The sequence below is a fragment of the Pelobates fuscus genome, chromosome 11, assembly GCF_036172605.1.
Source record: "Pelobates fuscus isolate aPelFus1 chromosome 11, aPelFus1.pri, whole genome shotgun sequence".
In the NCBI taxonomy this organism is placed as follows: Eukaryota; Metazoa; Chordata; class Amphibia; order Anura; family Pelobatidae; genus Pelobates; species Pelobates fuscus.
The window spans coordinates 5,448,458-5,468,338 of record NC_086327.1 but is presented as its reverse complement, the minus strand read 5'-3'; the positions used below and the strand labels follow the sequence as shown (position 1 = coordinate 5,468,338).

The 19,881-nt window shown below is 50.1% G+C and overlaps 1 protein-coding gene across 4 annotated transcripts in view; it reads left to right on the top strand.

The window, feature by feature from the left end:
- The window catches only part of ARHGAP33 (Rho GTPase activating protein 33), a 93,665-nt gene that overhangs the window by 29,030 nt on the left and 44,754 nt on the right, over positions 1–19,881 (top strand). Inside the window, exon 1 of one of the 4 annotated variants that reach the window (XM_063436574.1) lies at positions 13,464–13,906. The exons of the other annotated variants lie outside the window; for them this stretch is intronic. Coding sequence (XP_063292644.1) covers positions 13,901–13,906 — 6 coding nt within the window. The 5' untranslated portion in view covers positions 13,464–13,900. Of the gene's footprint in view, positions 1–13,463; positions 13,907–19,881 lie in introns of those variants that run through there. 4 annotated transcript variants of the gene reach the window in all.

Here is a 19,881-nt window from a genome sequence, read left to right as displayed (position 1 = left end):
CAACAGTAAAATCAGTAGGACTCCACCTACCACTGCCTTAAGCCCTCCAAACCACTCATACCAGCTACCAAACCAACTACTTGGATTGTACCCTTTCCATACCTGAGTAGGCACATGCACTAGTTTAACCATATGGCTAGTAAGCTCAGCTATTGCTTGCCCTTCGTCATCTATTTGAAGACAGCAATTGCTCAGGTTAAACTTCCCACATACACCTCCCTCTACTGCCAAAAGGTAATCCAAGGCTAATCTATTTTGGTACACTGCTGTCCTCATCCTGGTATTATGCTTCGCTAGAAGATTGAGTGCTTGTGAGGTCTCATTAGTAATAATCTCAACCACCGCCTGTAATCTTATAATACGGTTGAGCATATAAATTGGGGTTCTATAACCAAAGGTACCATCTTCTGCCCACGTGGCTGGCCCATAATAATCTATGATACGCTGGGGAGGCCATTCATTATCTTCCCAGGTGCCTATCTCTAAGGGTCCCCTTTTCTTCCTATGATTCACATCATACACTTTAACACCTAAAGTCTCACCTGTTTCAATCGGTAACAAGAAGAAGGATGGTTTGAGCATACCCAACACACATGCCCCTTCCCAGTCCTGTGGCAACTCCGAATAGGCTTTCTTACCACAGATCCAGTACAAATTTGCTGGGGCTCTCCAGGTAGATGTGATGGATAAATCAAACCACACATCCTTTAAACTGGCATATCTAGCAAACGGGTTAGATGGTTCTGAGACATTTGAAGCCGACCACCAAGTTGTATTTTTAGTATCATCATCATAAGCTTTTTGCCCTAGACAAGTTAATTCTCCTACAGAAGTATTATACATTATTCCTTTCCTTGCTATGCAAACATAACCTATGATGGAGGTCTTTAATCTCCACTCAGATTTACCTCTAACACTCAAATGATAATCGGCTTGTGTAGATATTAGTTGGTCAACTGCCTCAGAACCGGACATTACCTCCTTTGCTTCCCAAGGCCATTGGTCTCCCATGTTAGTACCTCCACACACATAGCAGTTGGTAACATTAAGACTACCGGCAATACTTTCAGCTAGGTCAATGAACAGGTTTTTAGCGTTATGGGGGATCTTATTATCTATACTCATCTCTTCATAAAAGGAATGGTATACTTGATGAGTCTGGGAGGATACCGTATCAGTCTCTATTCCTATAAACAATAATGTCCCAGGATCTAAACCCGTCCCGTATATCTGAAACCCAAATAAATTTCCATACTTATCTAGGAACTTGTCGGGGTTATTAATAAGTATATGGACTGGGTTACATTCCATAGACTTACAATAAGGGCTAGTCGGCAACTTAGTCACTATCATGTCTTTATCTACTGTCTGTCCCCAAGTCGCCCACCCCACACAAGACCAATATGGACAAAAGTTATAGTCTTTATTTGGGCATCTAGGGCTCACATATTTATTTTTACTACTGGGACAAATATATTTATCATTAGACCCATACGTCCTCTCCCATCTAAGATCCCCACATACATTCCACGGTTTTCTACCACTTGATATCGCCTTACATGCATCAAATAGCAGAACACCCGAAGAATGTACGGATTCTAACACCGTCTTATTAATTAGGGTCCCCTGAGGATCTCCATTCCTGAGAGTCAACCAAATTGTACGAGGTTGATACTCTGGACTGAAGCACTTAGGTTCTCCTACTCCTAAATGGCACACACTATAGTCTATATTTAGGTATCTACATCTTGATACCTCTCCTTTACATTCGTATTGTGAATGCCAAATTAGGGTTTGGGAAATATGGTTACCTGTTCTCGTAGTCTTAATGCATACCTCACAGCTAGGAGTGTCGGTACCTCTACCTTCCTGAATATAAAAACACATAAATAAACACAATCAAAAGCACATCTTTCGCCGTCATCCTCAGTCTTCGTCCGTGCGATGGAACCTCAGCTTCCAGGATGTGAGGGCTGCAGGGAATGGAGTTCTGCTCGTCTTCACAGGTGTCCCTTCGAGACTTTCCTGGCTTATACACTATGTGTTGGTAAGCGGACAGGCTTTATTATGGCCTTCTCACTCACACCTGTAACAATAAAATTTGTAATCCACAATAATTCCTCGTTACTCCGACTGAGTAGTGCGTTTCAACCGGATCTTGCAGGGATTCTCTGGATCTGCTGTAATTTGCCAAGAATCGACTGCTGCTGGTTTAACCCTGGAGTGATGTATCCACGGAGTTACTTCGGCTACTTTTATCGCTGTAGGGGTAGACAAAAGAACAACATAAGGACCTCTCCACTTGGGCCCTAACGGTACATTATTCCACTCTTTAATCCACACTTGGTCTCCTGGATGATAACTATGAACAGGGGGATAAATATTCACAGGTAATCTATCTTGTACCCATTTCTGTACCTCCTCCATAGTCTTACCCAACTCTACAACCTGCTGCCGGGTAATTCCTTCTCCCAACTGACTCAAGTCCCCCCTTAAGTTACCAAGTACGGGAGGTGGTCGCCCATACATGATTTCAAAAGGAGAGAGGCCCATCCTTCTGGTAGGGGTACTGCGGATTCGCAATAAAGCTATGGGTAAGAGAACGTTCCACTTAAGTTGGGTTTCCTGACACATTTTAGCCAACTGGTTCTTTATAGTTCTATTCATTCTCTCTACCTTACCAGAACTCTGGGGTCTATATGCAGTATGAAGCCTCCACTTTATACCAAGCATATGAGTCAGTTGTTGTAGGCACTGATGAACAAAAGCTGGACCATTGTCCGATCCTATAGAACAGGGTAGTCCATATCGGGGTATTATTTCTCGTAGCAGGAATCTTACAACTTCTCCTGCTTTCTCTGTACGAGTAGGACATGCTTCTACCCAGCCTGAATAGGTGCACACAATTACCAACAGGTAACGATGTCCACCCGATTTAGGCATTACTGTAAAGTCTATTTGTAGATCGGACATGGGGAGTCCCCCCATAAACTGGACTCCTGGTGGCTTTACTGGTCCTTGTCTTGCATTATTCTTAGCACACGTTACACATCTGCGTACAATGGCCTGAGTCAAGTTGGACAATCTTGGTATGTAGAAATGTTTCCTGAGAGATTCTTCAGTACTGTCTCTCCCAGAATGTGTCCCGTTGTGATAATTTTGGACAATTTCTACCGCTAGTGATGCTGGTATGACTATTCTTCCATCTTCTAGCTGATACCACTTGTTCTCCAAATACTTTCCCGGTTCAGTCTTTAACCACTCCTCTTCTTGAGCTGTATAAACTGGAGTCCATTGGGACAGTGGAGTTGGTATAAGAGCAGCTATATGCCCCACATACTCCTGTCTTCCTGATTCAGCAGCACGCTTAGCTGCACTATCTGCCATCCGATTTCCCTTGGTTACATCACCATCTCCTCTCAGATGCGCTCGACAATGTATGATACCGACTTCTTTCGGCTCCCACACTGCTTCCAATAGTTGTAGGATTTCAGCTGCGTACTTGATTTCTTTGCCTTCTGAATTCAGTAGTCCTCTTTCTTTATACAAAGCTCCGTGGGCATGAGTGGTTAAAAACGCATACTTAGAGTCCGTATAGATATTTACTCTTAAACCTTCAGCCAATTGTAACGCTCGTGTTAGTGCTATTAATTCTGCCTTTTGTGCTGATGTTCCTTTCGCCAGTGGCCGAGCTTCTATCACCTTGTCTATTGTTGTCACTGCATATCCTGCATAGCGGATCCCTTCTTTCACATAACTACTGCCGTCGGTGTAATATTGAACATCGGGGTTCTGGATGGGAAAATCACGAAGATCTGGTCTACTTGAAAATACTTCATCCATTACTTCCAAACAATCATGTTGACTTTCAGTAGGTTGCGGCAAAAGGGTAGCTGGATTTAAGGTGTTTACAGTCTCTAAATGCACTCTTGGGTTTTCACACAACATTGCTTGATACTTGGTCATACGGCTGTTACTAAACCAATGATTTCCTTTGTAATCCAACAACGTCTGTACTGCATGTGGGACTCGTACATAAAGTTCTTGACCCAGAGTGAGTTTATCGGCTTCAGCTACTAGCAGGGCGGCTGCAGCTACGGCTCTTAGACAAGGTGGAAGTCCGCTGGCCACTGCATCCAGTTGCTTAGACATGTAGGCAACAGGTCTTTGCCATGATACCAAGTACTGTGTCAATACTCCCACAGCCATTCTTCTTTGCTCGTGTACATATAAGTAGAATGGTCGTGTGTGATCAGGTAGACCTAATGCTGGGGCACTCATCAAAGCTTTCTTCACATCTTCAAATGCCGTTTGCTGTTCTTGGGTCCATAAGAAGGGGTCGTGCTCTGTACCTTTGATGGCTGCGTACAGAGGTTTTGCCAGTATCGCATAGCTGGGAATCCATATCCTACAGAAGCCTGCTGCCCCCAAGAATTCTCGCACTTGTCTTCTATTCTTGGGTATTGGTATTTGGCAGACAGCTTCTTTTCTCTCTGGCCCCATAATCCTTTGACCTTCAGAGATATGGAATCCCAGATACTTGACAGTTGGCAAACACAACTGAGCCTTCTTCCTGGACACCTTGTATCCTGCCTTCCAGAGAATATGTAGTAGATCGTGCGTTGCTTGCTGACATTTTTCTTTTGTAACTGCTGCTATCAACAAGTCATCTACATATTGTAACAATACACATTCTCCTGGGATAGACTCGAAATCCAGTAGATCTTGACTTAGAGCTGAACCAAATAGGGTAGGTGAATTTTTAAACCCTTGGGGCAGTCTTGTCCAAGTCATTTGGCGTTTTGAGCCCGTTACAGCGTTCTCCCATTGGAAAGCGAAAATACATTGGCTTTCTGCGGCAATTCGGAGGCAAAAGAAGGCATCTTTGAGATCTAAGACTGTGAAGTAAGTAGCCCCGCCCGGAATTAAAGCAAGCAGGTTATATGGATTGGGTACAACTGGATGTATGCTAACAACCGCATCATTGACTGCTCTTAAGTCCTGTACAGGTCGATACTCATCTGTACCGGGCTTTTGAACAGGCAGCAATGGGGTGTTCCAGGGGGAAGTACAGAATTTTAGGATACCATACCGTATGAACTTATCCAGATAGGATTGGATGTTCTTCTTAGCCTTCTGCGGAATGTGATATTGTCTTAGGCTCACTGGATAAACCCCATGTTTCAGTTCAATTTTTATTGGTGGAATATTGCGGGCCAGTCCTGGTGGGTTGTTCTCTGCCCAAACTCCTGGTATGTTAAACAATGTCTCATCACTCCTAGGGTTTTGGCTAGTCAACACTGTATAAAGTCGCCACTCTTCTTCCTTTGGTACGGATAAAGTCATAATACCTGAAGGTCCATTAAACTTTAAGGATGTTGTTCCATTTGGTAGGAACGTAATCTGCGCTTGTAATTTTGATAGCATATCACGTCCCAGCAATTGGACTGGACATTCAGGCATATAAAGGAATTGGTGTTTTACTACGTGGCCTCCCAATGTACAGAGTCGACTTTTAAGAACCGGTTTTTCAGCACTTCTTCCAGTTGCTCCTATCACAGTAATAGTCCTTCCAGATGGAGGAGCAACTAGATTAGTCACCACTGAATGTTCAGCACCAGTGTCGATCATGAACGCACTCCTTTTCCCCCCTATTGATACATCGACCATAGGCTCCGCTCGACCAAGGGGGATGGAGCCCGGTCGGTATCAATAGTCCTCCATGACAGTGTCAGCCAATCCTACAAAGTCCCTACCTTCTCTATCGCGGGACCTTTGCGCTGCTGGAATATACCTGTCTTCCCTAACACTTCCTCTGTTCCCATTACTCCCTCTATAACCATTACTCCCTCCGGGGCCTCCTCTACCTCTCGCTCTACCTCTAAAGTTTCCGTAGCCTGCCCTGGGTTGGTCTCTCTCGTACTGCTCTCTTTGCGGACATTCGTTCCTCCAATGCCCTTCTTCCTTGCAATACGCGCATTGATCCCTACTCAAAGGCTCCCTACTCCATCTATTATTGCCTCTATCTGGGCCCCGTTTATCTACGCCTGCGATCGCTACCGCTAGCATATCAGCCTTTTTACGCATCTTGCGCTCTTCCTCTTTCTTACTTTCTGTATCCCTGTTCATATAGACCTTATTTGCTACCTCCATTAGTTGGGTGATGGACATACCTGCAAACCCTTCTAACTTTTGTAGCTTGCGCTTAATATCTCCGTATGCTTGGCTGACAAAGGCGGAGTTAACCATTCGGGAATTGTCTGCGTCTTCCGGATTAAAGGGGGTATACAAGCGGTATGCCTCCAATAATCGGTCATAAAAGACACTGGGCGCTTCATCGCTTTTCTGGATCACCTCAACTGTCTTCGACATGTTAATGGCTTTCTTTCCTCCGGCTTTCATGCCAGCAATTATAGCGTCTCTATAGGCTCTGAGTTGAACCATATCAGCACCATTTACGTTCCAATCGGGATCGGTGTTGGGATAGTGTGTCGCGGCCCATGCTGCTGGATTGGCTTGGTTCAAAGCACGGGCTCTATCCTCTAATGCTTTAATGGCTGCTTGATTTATTCTTGTCCTTTCCTCATTGTTAAATAAAGTCATTAGTAACTGCTGGCAATCAGCCCATGTCGGATTATGCGTCTGTACTATTGAGGTGAACAGATCAGTCATAGCTTGTGGTTTCTCAGTATACGAGGAATTATGGGTCTTCCAGTTTAAAAGATCGGTTGTGGTAAATGGGACATATACGAAGACTGGGTCAGCGTGTGCCATTTGACCTGCGGCATCGATATAAGCTGACCCGGGATTCAGACGAAGAGGCATCTGATAGTGCTTTAATTGTTGGGCACCAGTCAACTGTCGGGTTTGGATGGGGCTACGTAGAGAGGCGTCAGTCATGGGTTCCGGTCGGGGAGAGATAGGGTATGGGGATGTGGGAGGTCGGTTTTGGGAAAAGGTCGTAAATAAAACACTTCGAGCCGAGCTAGATGAAGCTTGACCGGAAGTCTGAAGTGGCGCCAAATCAGGATATTCGTTTCTAATGGGGGTGGATTCTGGTTCCGGAAGGGGAGATTTAGTACGAGGGGGGGTGGATCCTGTACTGGAGGAGGAAGCGGAAGTGGATGAGGGTAATGAGGGGAGGGGTGCAGGACTTCCTGCGTTTGCGTCACTTCTTCTTAACGGAAAGTAAGGGGGCGGCAAAGGGATCTCGGACTCAGGGGGCGTGTCCAAAATGGGCCTAACACCAGTCCTAGTGGACGAGCAAGTCCTAGCTACCATGAGGCGACACTGCTCCTCGTGGCATGTCTGGAGCCATTTTGGCGAGTCATTTACGGCCTGTCTCCAACAGTCAATATAAGGAAACTGGCCGTAAAGTTCAGGCCTACCCGATACAGCCACGTGTAAGCGCTGTACCAGAGTTGGATCCAAACTGCCACGTGGCGGCCATGCCGCAACCAAAGTAGGCCACTCCCTAGTACACAAAGTGACCAAACGTACAGGAGACATCTTTACCCCAAAATCACAAACTTTGAATCCCTTTTTAAAATTCTTAACCATACATCCTAAGGGATCCGGAATCGTTGACTGCGACGCACCCATACTTAACAATGGAACGTCGTCGACAACGAATACTATACACGCGTACTATTCAACAGTCACACCCGTTTCCTCTGGCAACAGCACCACGTGGTACGGTTACCAAGTGAAACGTACACAATAACAATAAACACTCAGGGAATTCCCGTACACACACAGCTGTTACACCAGTCACTATATAATCAATATTATGCCCTTTGGCGTAACTATACAGTCACCCACGCTATAATTCTCTATATACGAATTACCCGTCTATAACACACCCCAGTAACATCGTCTTTTACAAATAGCGGTTACAGTACGGTTAGCATAGGTCAAAGCACAAGTTAAGGTCACAATACAATTATTAGTGGTTATGGTGTTAAACATGCAATGGACGACAATGATTAGTACTTATTATATAATGTCAGTAAATATACAGGGTTATGGTACCGTGCACTATAATACAGCAACACACTATTAACACTCTCGCTAGACGGCTGAGCTCGCGCTATCTAACAAGATATACACTTTACTAAAACAATCGTTAACACATTTACAATTCCCAACTAAACTATTGGCCAGTACCTTGAATGGACTACCTAAAACTATATACACCCGTTTTGGTTAGCCACACTGCCCAATCACCACATATATAGCGAGCTAGAGAACCGAATTTACACAGGCGCCTCTTAGTCGCACTATCAAAAGTCTAGTGGGTTCCAAATTTACACGCCTTCCCACTTAGCCCAGATAGGATGAGAACTAGCGAACCGAATTTACACAGGCGCCGCTTAGTCTCCCGGTCCCTCCGACCTAGCGAACGTAATATACACCCTAGAACGCTAGTCTAGACAAGACACCGGTGTCCGGCTAGGGCTATTTACACCAGGACCCCGCCTGACTAACCAAATCAAACGGTCTGACTAAAGAGCGTTCGATCGAGCGGTGCGCCTTCGCTCCTTCCCTCCGACAGAGGGGGCAGATACACAGATTCAAAACCCCTTTGGGCCTACCGCACAATCGGTATACCCCTAGTGGGTCCTGCCGTCTAAAACAGCAGTTGTCTTACCTCCTCGTTCCTGAACCTGAGTTCACACTCATCGACGGGGACACCCCAGCACTTCTCACGTAGAGGCCGATGATCTCCTGGACAACAGACCAGTGGCGCCGAGACGAAGGGAGGTCCACGCAGAAGTTCAGGGGTGCAGCCGTAGAGAACGTGGGCAAAGATAGACCGTCTCACGCCTCTGCCTCTCAGCTACCGTTGAACGATGAGCTTCCCGGCCAATGCACCAAATGATACCGGAGAAACTGACGGAAGCCAAGCACAGAGAGATGGACACAGGTTTCTTCAGGAAGGAAGAGATTCTTTATTGGATCACCGATCGGGACTCAGAGGGACTAGCGTCACCAAAATACAGCAAAGTCTGAGTACTGAATACATAGAGTACATTCCTTATATAGCACTGTAGCTCCTCCCACAATTAACTACACCCACACATACCCTTAACCTATTTAATAAATAGAGTCTAAACTCATCCATCCGGTCTAACCACGTGGCTCATCTGATACAAAGGAGAGGGACGCGTAATTCCAGTTCTTACATTCCTGCACCTGGTCAGTACAGTGATAACAGTATCTTAGCTACGTGTAATTAACTAACTGATACTACAAACACATATACATACATATGCCTTGTGGCAATCTTAGCCTGCTAAACTTGTATTTTACTGGAATTACATCACATTATATAGAGGCGGTGAGTGTTATACTGAGGCAGCCTGGCTGGGTGCTTTATTAAGAGGCAGCATGTGTTATATAGAGGCGGTGTGTGTTATACTGAGGCAGCCTGGTTGGGTGCTTTATTAAGAGGCAGCATGTGTTATATAGAGACGGTGAGTGTTATACTGAGGCAGCCTGGCTGGCTGCTTTATATAGAGGCAGCATGTGTTATATAGAGTCGGTGTGTGTTATACTGAGGCAGCCTGGCTGGGTGCTTTATTAAGAGGCAGCATGTGTTATATAGAGGCGGTGTGTGTTATACTGAGGCAGCTTGGCTGGGTGTTTTATAGAGGCAGCATGTGTTATATAGAGTCGGTGTGTGTTATACTGAGGCAGCCTGGCTGGGTGCTTTATATAGAGGCAGCATGTGTTATATAGAGTCGGTGTGTGTTATACTGAGGCAGCTTGGCTGGGTGCTTTATAGAGGCAGCATGTGTTATATAGAGTCGGTGTGTGTTATACTGAGGCAGCTTGGCTGGGTGCTTTACTAAGAGGCAGCATGTGTTATATAGAGGCAGTGAGTGTTATACTGAGGCAGCCTGGCTGGGTGCTGTATATAGAGGCAGCATGTGTTATATAGAGTCGGTGTGTGTTATACTGAGGCAGCCTGGCTGGGTGCTTTATATAGAGGCAGCATGTGTTATATAGAGTCGGTGTGTGTTATACTGAGGCAGCCTGGCTGGGTGCTTTATATAGAGGCAGCATGTGTTATATAGAGTCGGTGTGTGTTATACTGAGGCAGCCTGGCTGGGTGCTTTATTAAGAGGCAGCATGTGTTATATAGAGGCGGTGTGTGTTATACTGAGGCAGCTTGGCTGGGTGTTTTATAGAGGCAGCATGTGTTATATAGAGTCGGTGTGTGTTATACTGAGGCAGCTTGGCTGGGTGTTTTATAGAGGCAGCATGTGTTATATAGAGTCGGTGTGTGTTATACTGAGGCAGCCTGGCTGGGTGCTTTATATAGATACAGTTACATAGAGGCGGTGTGTTCTAATGAGGCAGCCTTGCTAGGTGTTTTATATAGAGGCAGCATGTGTTATATAGAGGCAGTGTGCAATAACGAGGCAGCCTGGCTGGGTATTTCATATAGAGGCAGCATGTGTTATATAAAGAGGCAGTGTGTCTTATATAAAGAGGCAGCGTGTGTTATACAGAGGCAGTCAGGCAGTTTGTGTTATACAGAGGAAGCGTGGGTTCTACCGAGGCAGTCAGGCAGCGTGTGTTATACAGAGGCAGCGTGTCTTATATAAAGAGGCAGCGTGTTTTATACAGAGGCAGTCAGGCAGTGTGTCTTATATAAAGTGGCAGCGTGTGTTATATAAAGAGGCAGCGTGTGTTATATAAAGAGGCAGCGTGTGTTATATAGAGGCAGTCAGGCAGTGTGTGTTATATAAAGAGGCAGTCAGGCAGTGTGTCTTATATAAAGAGGCAGCGTGTGTTATACAGAGGCAGTCAGGCAGTGTGTCTTATATAAAGAGGCAGCGTGTGTTATACAGAGGCAGTCAGGCAGTGTGTGTTATACAGAGGCAGCGTGTGTCATACAGAGGCAGTCAGGCAGTGTGTCTTATATAAAGAGGCAGCGTGTGTTATACAGAGGCAGCGTGTGTTATACAGAGGCAGACAGGCAGTGTGTGTTATACAGAGGCAGTTAGGCAGCGTGTGTTATACAGAGGCAGTCAGGCAGCGTGTGTTATACAGAGGCAGTGTGTCTTATATAAAGAGGCAGCGTGTGTTATACAGAGGCAGTCAGGCAGTGTGTCTTATATAAAGAGGCAGCGTGTGTTATACAGAGGCAGTCAGGCAGTGTGTCTTATATAAAGAGGCAGCGTGTGTTATACAGAGGCAGTCAGGCAGTGTGTGTTATATAAAGAGGCAGCGTGTGTTATACAGAGGCAGTCAGGCAGTGTGTGTTATATAAAGAGGCAGCGTGTGTTATACAGAGGCAGTCAGGCAGTGTGTGTTATATAAAGAGGCAGCGTGTGTTATACAGAGGCAGTCAGGCAGTGTGTGTTATATAAAGAGGCAGCGTGTGTTATACAGAGGCAGTCAGGCAGCGTGTGTTATACAGAGGCAGTGTGTCTTATATAAAGAGGCAGCGTGTGTTATACAGAGGCAGTCAGGCAGTGTGTCTTATAAAAAGAGGCAGCGTGTGTTATACAGAGGCAGTCAGGCAGTGTGTCTTATATAAAGAGGCAGTGTGTGTTATACAGAGGCAGTCAGGCAGTGTGTGTTATATAAAGAGGCAGCGTGTGTTATACAGAGGCAGTCAGGCAGTGTGTCTTATATAAAGAGGCAGCGTGTGTTATACAGAGGCAGTCAGGCAGTGTGTCTTATATAAAGAGGCAGCGTGTGTTATACAGAGGCAGTCAGGCAGTGTGTCTTATATAAAGAGGCAGCGTGTGGTATACAGAGGCAGTCAGGCAGTGTGTGTTATATAAAGAGGCAGCGTGTGTTATACAGAGGCAGTCAGGCAGTGTGTGTTATATAAAGAGGCATCGTGTGTTATACAGAGGCAGTGTGTCTTATATAAAGAGGCAGCGTGTGTTATACAGAGGCAGTCAGGCAGTGTGTCTTATAAAAAGAGGCAGCGTGTGTTATACAGAGGCAGTCAGGCAGTGTGTCTTATATAAAGAGGCAGCGTGTGTTATACAGAGGCAGTCAGGCAGTGTGTCTTATATAAAGTGGCAGTGTGTGTTATATAAAGTGGCAGCGTGTGTTATACAGAGGCAGTCAGGCAGTGTGTCTTATATAAAGAGGCAGCGTGTGTTATACAGAGGCAGTCAGGCAGTGTGTGTGTTATATAAAGAGGCAGCGTGTGTCATACAGAGGCAGTCAGGCAGTGTGTGTTATATAAAGAGGCAGCGTGTGTTATACAGAGGCAGTCAGGCAGTGTGTGTTATATAAAGAGGCAGCGTGTGTTATACAGAGGCAGTCAGGCAGTGTGTGTTATATAAAGAGGCAGCGTGTGTTATACAGAGGCAGTCAGGCAGTGTGTGTTATATAAAGAGGCAGCGTGTGTTATACAGAGGCAGTCAGGCAGTGTGTGTTATATAAAGAGGCAGCGTGTGTTATACAGAGGCAGTCAGGCAGTGTGTCTTATATAAAGTGGCAGTGTGTGTTATATAAAGAGGCAGCGTGTGTTATATAGAGGCAGCGTGTGTTATATAGAGGCAGTGTGTGTTATACAGAGGCAGTCAGGCAGTGTGTGTGTTCTATAAAGAGGCAGCGTGTGTCATACAGAGGCAGTCAGGCAGTGTGTCTTATATAAAGTGGCAGTGTGTGTTATATAAAGAGGCAGCGTGTGTTATATAGAGGCAGCGTGTGTTATACAGAGGCAGTCAGGCAGTGTGTGTGTTATATAAAGAGGCAGAGTGTGTCATACAGAGGCAGTCAGGCAGCGTGTGTCATACAGAGGCAGTCAGGCAGTGTGTGTTATACAGAGGCAGTCAGGCAGCGTGTGTCATACAGAGGCAGTCAGGCAGTGTGTGTTATACAGAGGCAGCGTGTTATACAGAGGCAGTCAGGCAGTGTGTGTTATATAAAGAGGCAGCGTGTGTTATACAGAGGCAATCAGGCAGTGTGTGTTATATAAAGAGGCAGTGTGTGTTATATAAAGAGGCAGCGTGTGTTATACAGAGGCAGTCAGGCAGTGTGTGTTATATAAAGAGGCAGCGTGTGTCATACAGAGGCAGTCAGGCAGTGTGTGTGTGTTATACAGAGGCAGTGTGTATTATATGAAGAGGCAGCGTGTGTTATACAGAGGCAGTGTGTGTTATATAAAAAAGCAGCGTGTGTTATACAGAGTCAGGCAGTGTGTGTTATACAGAGGCAGTCAGGCAGGGTGGTATACAGAGGCAGTGTGTGTTATATAAAGAGGCATTGTGTGTTATACAGAGGCAGTCAGGCAGTGTGTGTTATACAGAGGCAGTGTGTGTTATATACAGAGGCAGGCAGTGTGAGTTATATGGGGAGATGGCCAGCACATTGTGTGCATTGTAATCACCCAGGTCTGGCTCTCCCTATTGGCCCTCCTCCATCTCCTGTCCTCTCATTGTATTTGCACCTGAATGGATTGTTCCATTTCCATTCTGGGGGGAGAGCGATGGAGGTTTGTGGTGGTTTGTGCTTGTTAAATGGCAGTGGGTGGGCGAGGTGAGAGCGCAGACAGTAGGTACCTCTAGGGAGAGAGTGTGAGCAGAGCTGGGGGGTGCTCTCACACCCTATTGTCAGGGTGCAGGATTCATGTGTTCACTCCCTCCCCATGCTAATTCAGCTGTAGCCACTGTCTGAATTGGGACAATGTAACAAGACTGTCAGGGAAAAGAGACAGACACAGAGAGACATGCATGCACAGGCACTATGGGCGAGAGAGCCATGCATGCCAGGCATGGAGTGTAGACTGCTGTGGAATGAAAGTGAGTGCCACTCATACTGAGAGCGCTCGAGACAGACTCAGGATTAACACCATCACAGGATTCCTGCAGACATGGAGCCCGGAGAGGGCTAATTACCCCCAGCAGCAGTCACAAGCTACAAAATGGTGGTGAGTAGCCCTGGGGGTAGGTATCAGCTGGATGGGGGGGTAGGTAGACAGGTGAGAGCCATGTGCCTTCAGTCCCCTCTTACTCCCCTGTAACCTGAGCTCGCTCTGCCCCGGGGGTAAAAGACTGCCTATTGTAGGGGCAATACATAGAATAGGTAGGTATTAGGGGTGTGGGGCAAACACGGCGTATTATTGGGGTAGTAGGTAGGATCGGTTTCGGGTTCGCTTATTATCGGAATATAATGTGTCGCCCTGTCACCTCCATAATAATACGATAATATTATAAGAATGATGGGCTATGCGCGCACACATTGTCTCAGTTGAGGACAGATAGCAGGCGGCCAGACAAGCAATGATAAATAAGTGGCGCTCTGGGTGGGTGTACAAATAGCGCAGGAGGATTGGTCACACAGCCAGACCCCTTTGTTATTTGTTTTTGTTTTTTTTCATTAGAAGGAATCGTGTGGCACTGACAGCGATACGCTGCAGTACCTGATATATATTCCGTATTATTTTAATTATTGTGTAAGCAGGTGTGATGCTCTGCAGTACCTGATATATATTCCGTATTATTTTCAGTATATTTTTGTATATGCAGGTGTGATGCTCTGCAGGCGGCTGGCAGTGAAAATGTTACTAGATCCGATGGGGGAACGGCTCAGCCATTACGAAGAGCTATGGTTATAGGATTAAGGCAGGGATATAGTGACCGGTGCAAGGCTTTCCCAGGATTAGGGGCGGTCTCTGTAGGTCATGGGTTAATGACCTGACATCTTGCTGGAGCACTTTGTAGGCCTCAGGCAATGAAGGGGTTAATAATAATGTGTGTCACTAAATGAGGTTAATAAGAAAGTGAGAAATGGGTCAGTGCCACCGGAGAGTGACTGTCACTGGACCAGAGACGGCCTACACTGGCATCTGTCTGTGTGAGTGACCGTCACTAAACCAGAGACAGCCTGTCACTGGGATCACTGTGTGAGAGAGTGCTCACCGGACCCAGAGACAGCCTGACACTGGGATCACTGTGTGAGAGAGTGCTCACCGGGCCCAGAGACAGCCTGACACTGGGATCACTGTGTGAGAGAGTGCTCACCGGGCCCAGAGACAGCCTGACACTGGGATCACTGTGTGAGAGAGTGCTCACCGGGCCCAGAGACAGCCTGACACTGGGATCACTGTGTGAGAGAGTGCTCACCGGGCCCAGAGACAGCCTGACACTGGGATCACTGTGTGAGAGAGTGCTCACCGGGCCCAGAGACAGCCTGACACTGGGATCACTGTGTGAGAGAGTGCTCACCGGGCCCAGAGACAGCCTGACACTGGGATCACTGTGTGAGAGAGTGCTCACCGGGCCCAGAGACAGCCTGACACTGGGATCACTGTGTGAGAGAGTGCTCACCGGGCCCAGAGACAGCCTGACACTGGGATCACTGTGTGAGAGAGTGCTCACCGGGCCCAGAGACAGCCTGACACTGGGATCACTGTGTGAGAGAGTGCTCACCGGGCCCAGAGACAGCCTGACACTGGGATCACTGTGTGAGAGAGTGCTCACCGGGCCCAGAGACAGCCTGACACTGGGATCACTGTGTGAGAGAGTGCTCACCGGGCCCAGAGACAGCCTGACACTGGGATCACTGTGTGAGAGAGTGCTCACCGGGCCCGGAGACAGCCTGACACTGGGATCACTGTGTGAGAGAGTGCTCACCGGGCCCGGAGACAGCCTGACACTGGGATCACTGTGTGAGAGAGTGCTCACCGGGCCCGGAGACAGCCTGACACTGGGATCACTGTGTGAGAGAGTGCTCACCGGGCCCGGAGACAGCCTGACACTGGGATCACTGTGTGAGAGAGTGCTCACCGGGCCCGGAGACAGCCTGACACTGGGATCACTGTGTGAGAGAGTGCTCACCGGGCCCGGAGACAGCCTGACACTGGGATCACTGTGTGAGCGAGTGCTCACCGGGCCCAGAGACAGCCTGACACTGGGATCACTGTGTGAGCGAGTGCTCACCGTGCCCAGAGACAGCCTGACACTGGGATCACTGTGTGAGCGAGTGCTCACCGTGCCCAGAGACAGCCTGACACTGGGATCACTGTGTGAGAGAGTGCTCACCGGGCCCAGAGACAGCCTGACACTGGGATCACTGTGTGAGCGAGTGCTCACCGGGCCCAGAGACAGCCTGACACTGGGATCACTGTGTGAGCGAGTGCTCACCGGGCCCAGAGACAGCCTGACACTGGGATCACTGTGTGAGAGAGTGCTCACCGGGCCCGGAGACAGCCTGACACTGGGATCACTGTGTGAGAGAGTGCTCACCGGGCCCGGAGACAGCCTGACACTGGGATCACTGTGTGAGAGAGTGCTCACCGGGCCCGGAGACAGCCTGACACTGGGATCACTGTGTGAGAGAGTGCTCACCGGGCCCGGAGACAGCCTGACACTGGGATCACTGTGTGAGAGAGTGCTCACCGGGCCCGGAGACAGCCTGACACTGGGATCACTGTGTGAGAGAGTGCTCACCGGGCCCGGAGACAGCCTGACACTGGGATCACTGTGTGAGAGAGTGCTCACCGGGCCCGGAGACAGCCTCACACTGGGATCACTGTGTGAGCGAGTGCTCACCGGGCCCGGAGACAGCCTGACACTGGGATCACTGTGTGAGCGAGTGCTCACCGGGCCCGGAGACAGCCTGACACTGGGATCACTGTGTGAGCGAGTGCTCACCGGGCCCGGAGACAGCCTGACACTGGGATCACTGTGTGAGCGAGTGCTCACCGGGCCCGGAGACAGCCTGACACTGGGATCACTGTGTGAGCGAGTGCTCACCGGGCCCGGAGACAGCCTGACACTGGGATCACTGTGTGAGCGAGTGCTCACCGGGCCCGGAGACAGCCTGACACTGGGATCACTGTGTGAGCGAGTGCTCACCGGGCCCGGAGACAGCCTGACACTGGGATCACTGTGTGAGCGAGTGCTCACCGTGCCCGGAGACAGCCTGACACTGGGATCACTGTGTGAGCGAGTGCTCACCGTGCCCAGAGACAGCCTGACACTGGGATCACTGTGTGAGCGAGTGCTCACCGGGCCCAGAGACAGCCTGACACTGGGATCACTGTGTGAGCGAGTGCTCACCGGGCCCAGAGACAGCCTGACACTGGGATCACTGTGTGAGCGAGTGCTCACCGGGCCCAGAGACAGCCTGACACTGGGATCACTGTGTGAGCGAGTGCTCACCGGGCCCAGAGACAGCCTGACACTGGGATCACTGTGTGAGCGAGTGCTCACCGGGCCCAGAGACAGCCTGACACTGGGATCACTGTGTGAGCGAGTGCTCACCGGGCCCAGAGACAGCCTGACACTGGGATCACTGTGTGAGCGAGTGCTCACCGGGCCCAGAGACAGCCTGACACTGGGATCACTGTGTGAGCGAGTGCTCACCGGGCCCAGAGACAGCCTGACACTGGGATCACTGTGTGAGCGAGTGCTCACCGGGCCCAGAGACAGCCTGACACTGGGATCACTGTGTGAGCGAGTGCTCACCGGGCCCAGAGACAGCCTGACACTGGGATCACTGTGTGAGCGAGTGCTCACCGGGCCCAGAGACAGCCTGACACTGGGATCACTGTGTGAGCGAGTGCTCACCGGGCCCAGAGACAGCCTGACACTGGGATCACTGTGTGAGCGAGTGCTCACCGGGCCCAGAGACAGCCTGACACTGGGATCACTGTGTGAGCGAGTGCTCACCGGGCCCAGAGACAGCCTGACACTGGGATCACTGTGTGAGCGAGTGCTCACCGGGCCCAGAGACAGCCTGACACTGGGATCACTGTGTGAGCGAGTGCTCACCGGGCCCAGAGACAGCCTGACACTGGGATCACTGTGTGAGCGAGTGCTCACCGGGCCCAGAGACAGCCTGACACTGGGATCACTGTGTGAGCGAGTGCTCACCGGGCCCAGAGACAGCCTGACACTGGGATCACTGTGTGAGCGAGTGCTCACCGGGCCCAGAGACAGCCTGACACTGGGATCACTGTGTGAGCGAGTGCTCACCGGGCCCAGAGACAGCCTGACACTGGGATCACTGTGTGAGCGAGTGCTCACCGGGCCCAGAGACAGCCTGACACTGGGATCACTGTGTGAGCGAGTGCTCACCGGGCCCAGAGACAGCCTGACACTGGGATCACTGTGTGAGCGAGTGCTCACCGGGCCCAGAGACAGCCTGACACTGGGATCACTGTGTGAGCGAGTGCTCACCGGGCCCAGAGACAGCCTGACACTGGGATCACTGTGTGAGCGAGTGCTCACCGGGCCCAGAGACAGCCTGACACTGGGATCACTGTGTGAGCGAGTGCTCACCGGGCCCAGAGACAGCCTGACACTGGGATCACTGTGTGAGCGAGTGCTCACCGGGCCCAGAGACAGCCTGACACTGGGATCACTGTGTGAGCGAGTGCTCACCGGGCCCAGAGACAGCCTGACACTGGGATCACTGTGTGAGCGAGTGCTCACCGGGCCCAGAGACAGCCTGACACTGGGATCACTGTGTGAGCGAGTGCTCACCGGGCCCAGAGACAGCCTGACACTGGGATCACTGTGTGAGCGAGTGCTCACCGGGCCCAGAGACAGCCTGACACTGGGATCACTGTGTGAGCGAGTGCTCACCGGGCCCAGAGACAGCCTGACACTGGGATCACTGTGTGAGCGAGTGCTCACCGGGCCCAGAGACAGCCTGACACTGGGATCACTGTGTGAGCGAGTGCTCACCGGGCCCAGAGACAGCCTGACACTGGGATCACTGTGTGAGCGAGTGCTCACCGGGCCCAGAGACAGCCTGACACTGGGATCACTGTGTGAGCGAGTGCTCACCGGGCCCAGAGACAGCCTGACACTGGGATCACTGTGTGAGCGAGTGCTCACCGGGCCCAGAGACAGCCTGACACTGGGATCACTGTGTGAGCGAGTGCTCACCGGGCCCAGAGACAGCCTGACACTGGGATCACTGTGTGAGCGAGTGCTCACCGGGCCCAGAGACAGCCTGACACTGGGATCACTGTGTGAGCGAGTGCTCACCGGGCCCAGAGACAGCCTGACACTGGGATCACTGTGTGAGCGAGTGCTCACCGGGCCCAGAGACAGCCTGACACTGGGATCACTGTGTGAGCGAGTGCTCACCGGGCCCAGAGACAGCCTGACACTGGGATCACTGTGTGAGCGAGTGCTCACCGGGCCCAGAGACAGCCTGACACTGGGATCACTGTGTGAGCGAGTGCTCACCGGGCCCAGAGACAGCCTGACACTGGGATCACTGTGTGAGCGAGTGCTCACCGGGCCCAGAGACAGCCTGACACTGGGATCACTGTGTGAGCGAGTGCTCACCGGGCCCAGAGACAGCCTGACACTGGGATCACTGTGTGAGCGAGTGCTCACCGGGCCCAGAGACAGCCTGACACTGGGATCACTGTGTGAGCGAGTGCTCACCGGGCCCAGAGACAGCCTGACACTGGGATCACTGTGTGAGCGAGTGCTCACCGGGCCCAGAGACAGCCTGACACTGGGATCACTGTGTGAGCGAGTGCTCACCGGGCCCAGAGACAGCCTGACACTGGGATCACTGTGTGAGCGAGTGCTCACCGGGCCCAGAGACAGCCTGACACTGGGATCACTGTGTGAGCGAGTGCTCACCGGGCCCAGAGACAGCCTGACACTGGGATCACTGTGTGAGCGAGTGCTCACCGGGCCCAGAGACAGCCTGACACTGGGATCACTGTGTGAGCGAGTGCTCACCGGGCCCAGAGACAGCCTGACACTGGGATCACTGTGTGAGCGAGTGCTCACCGGGCCCAGAGACAGCCTGACACTGGGATCACTGTGTGAGCGAGTGCTCACCGGGCCCAGAGACAGCCTGACACTGGGATCACTGTGTGAGCGAGTGCTCACCGGGCCCAGAGACAGCCTGACACTGGGATCACTGTGT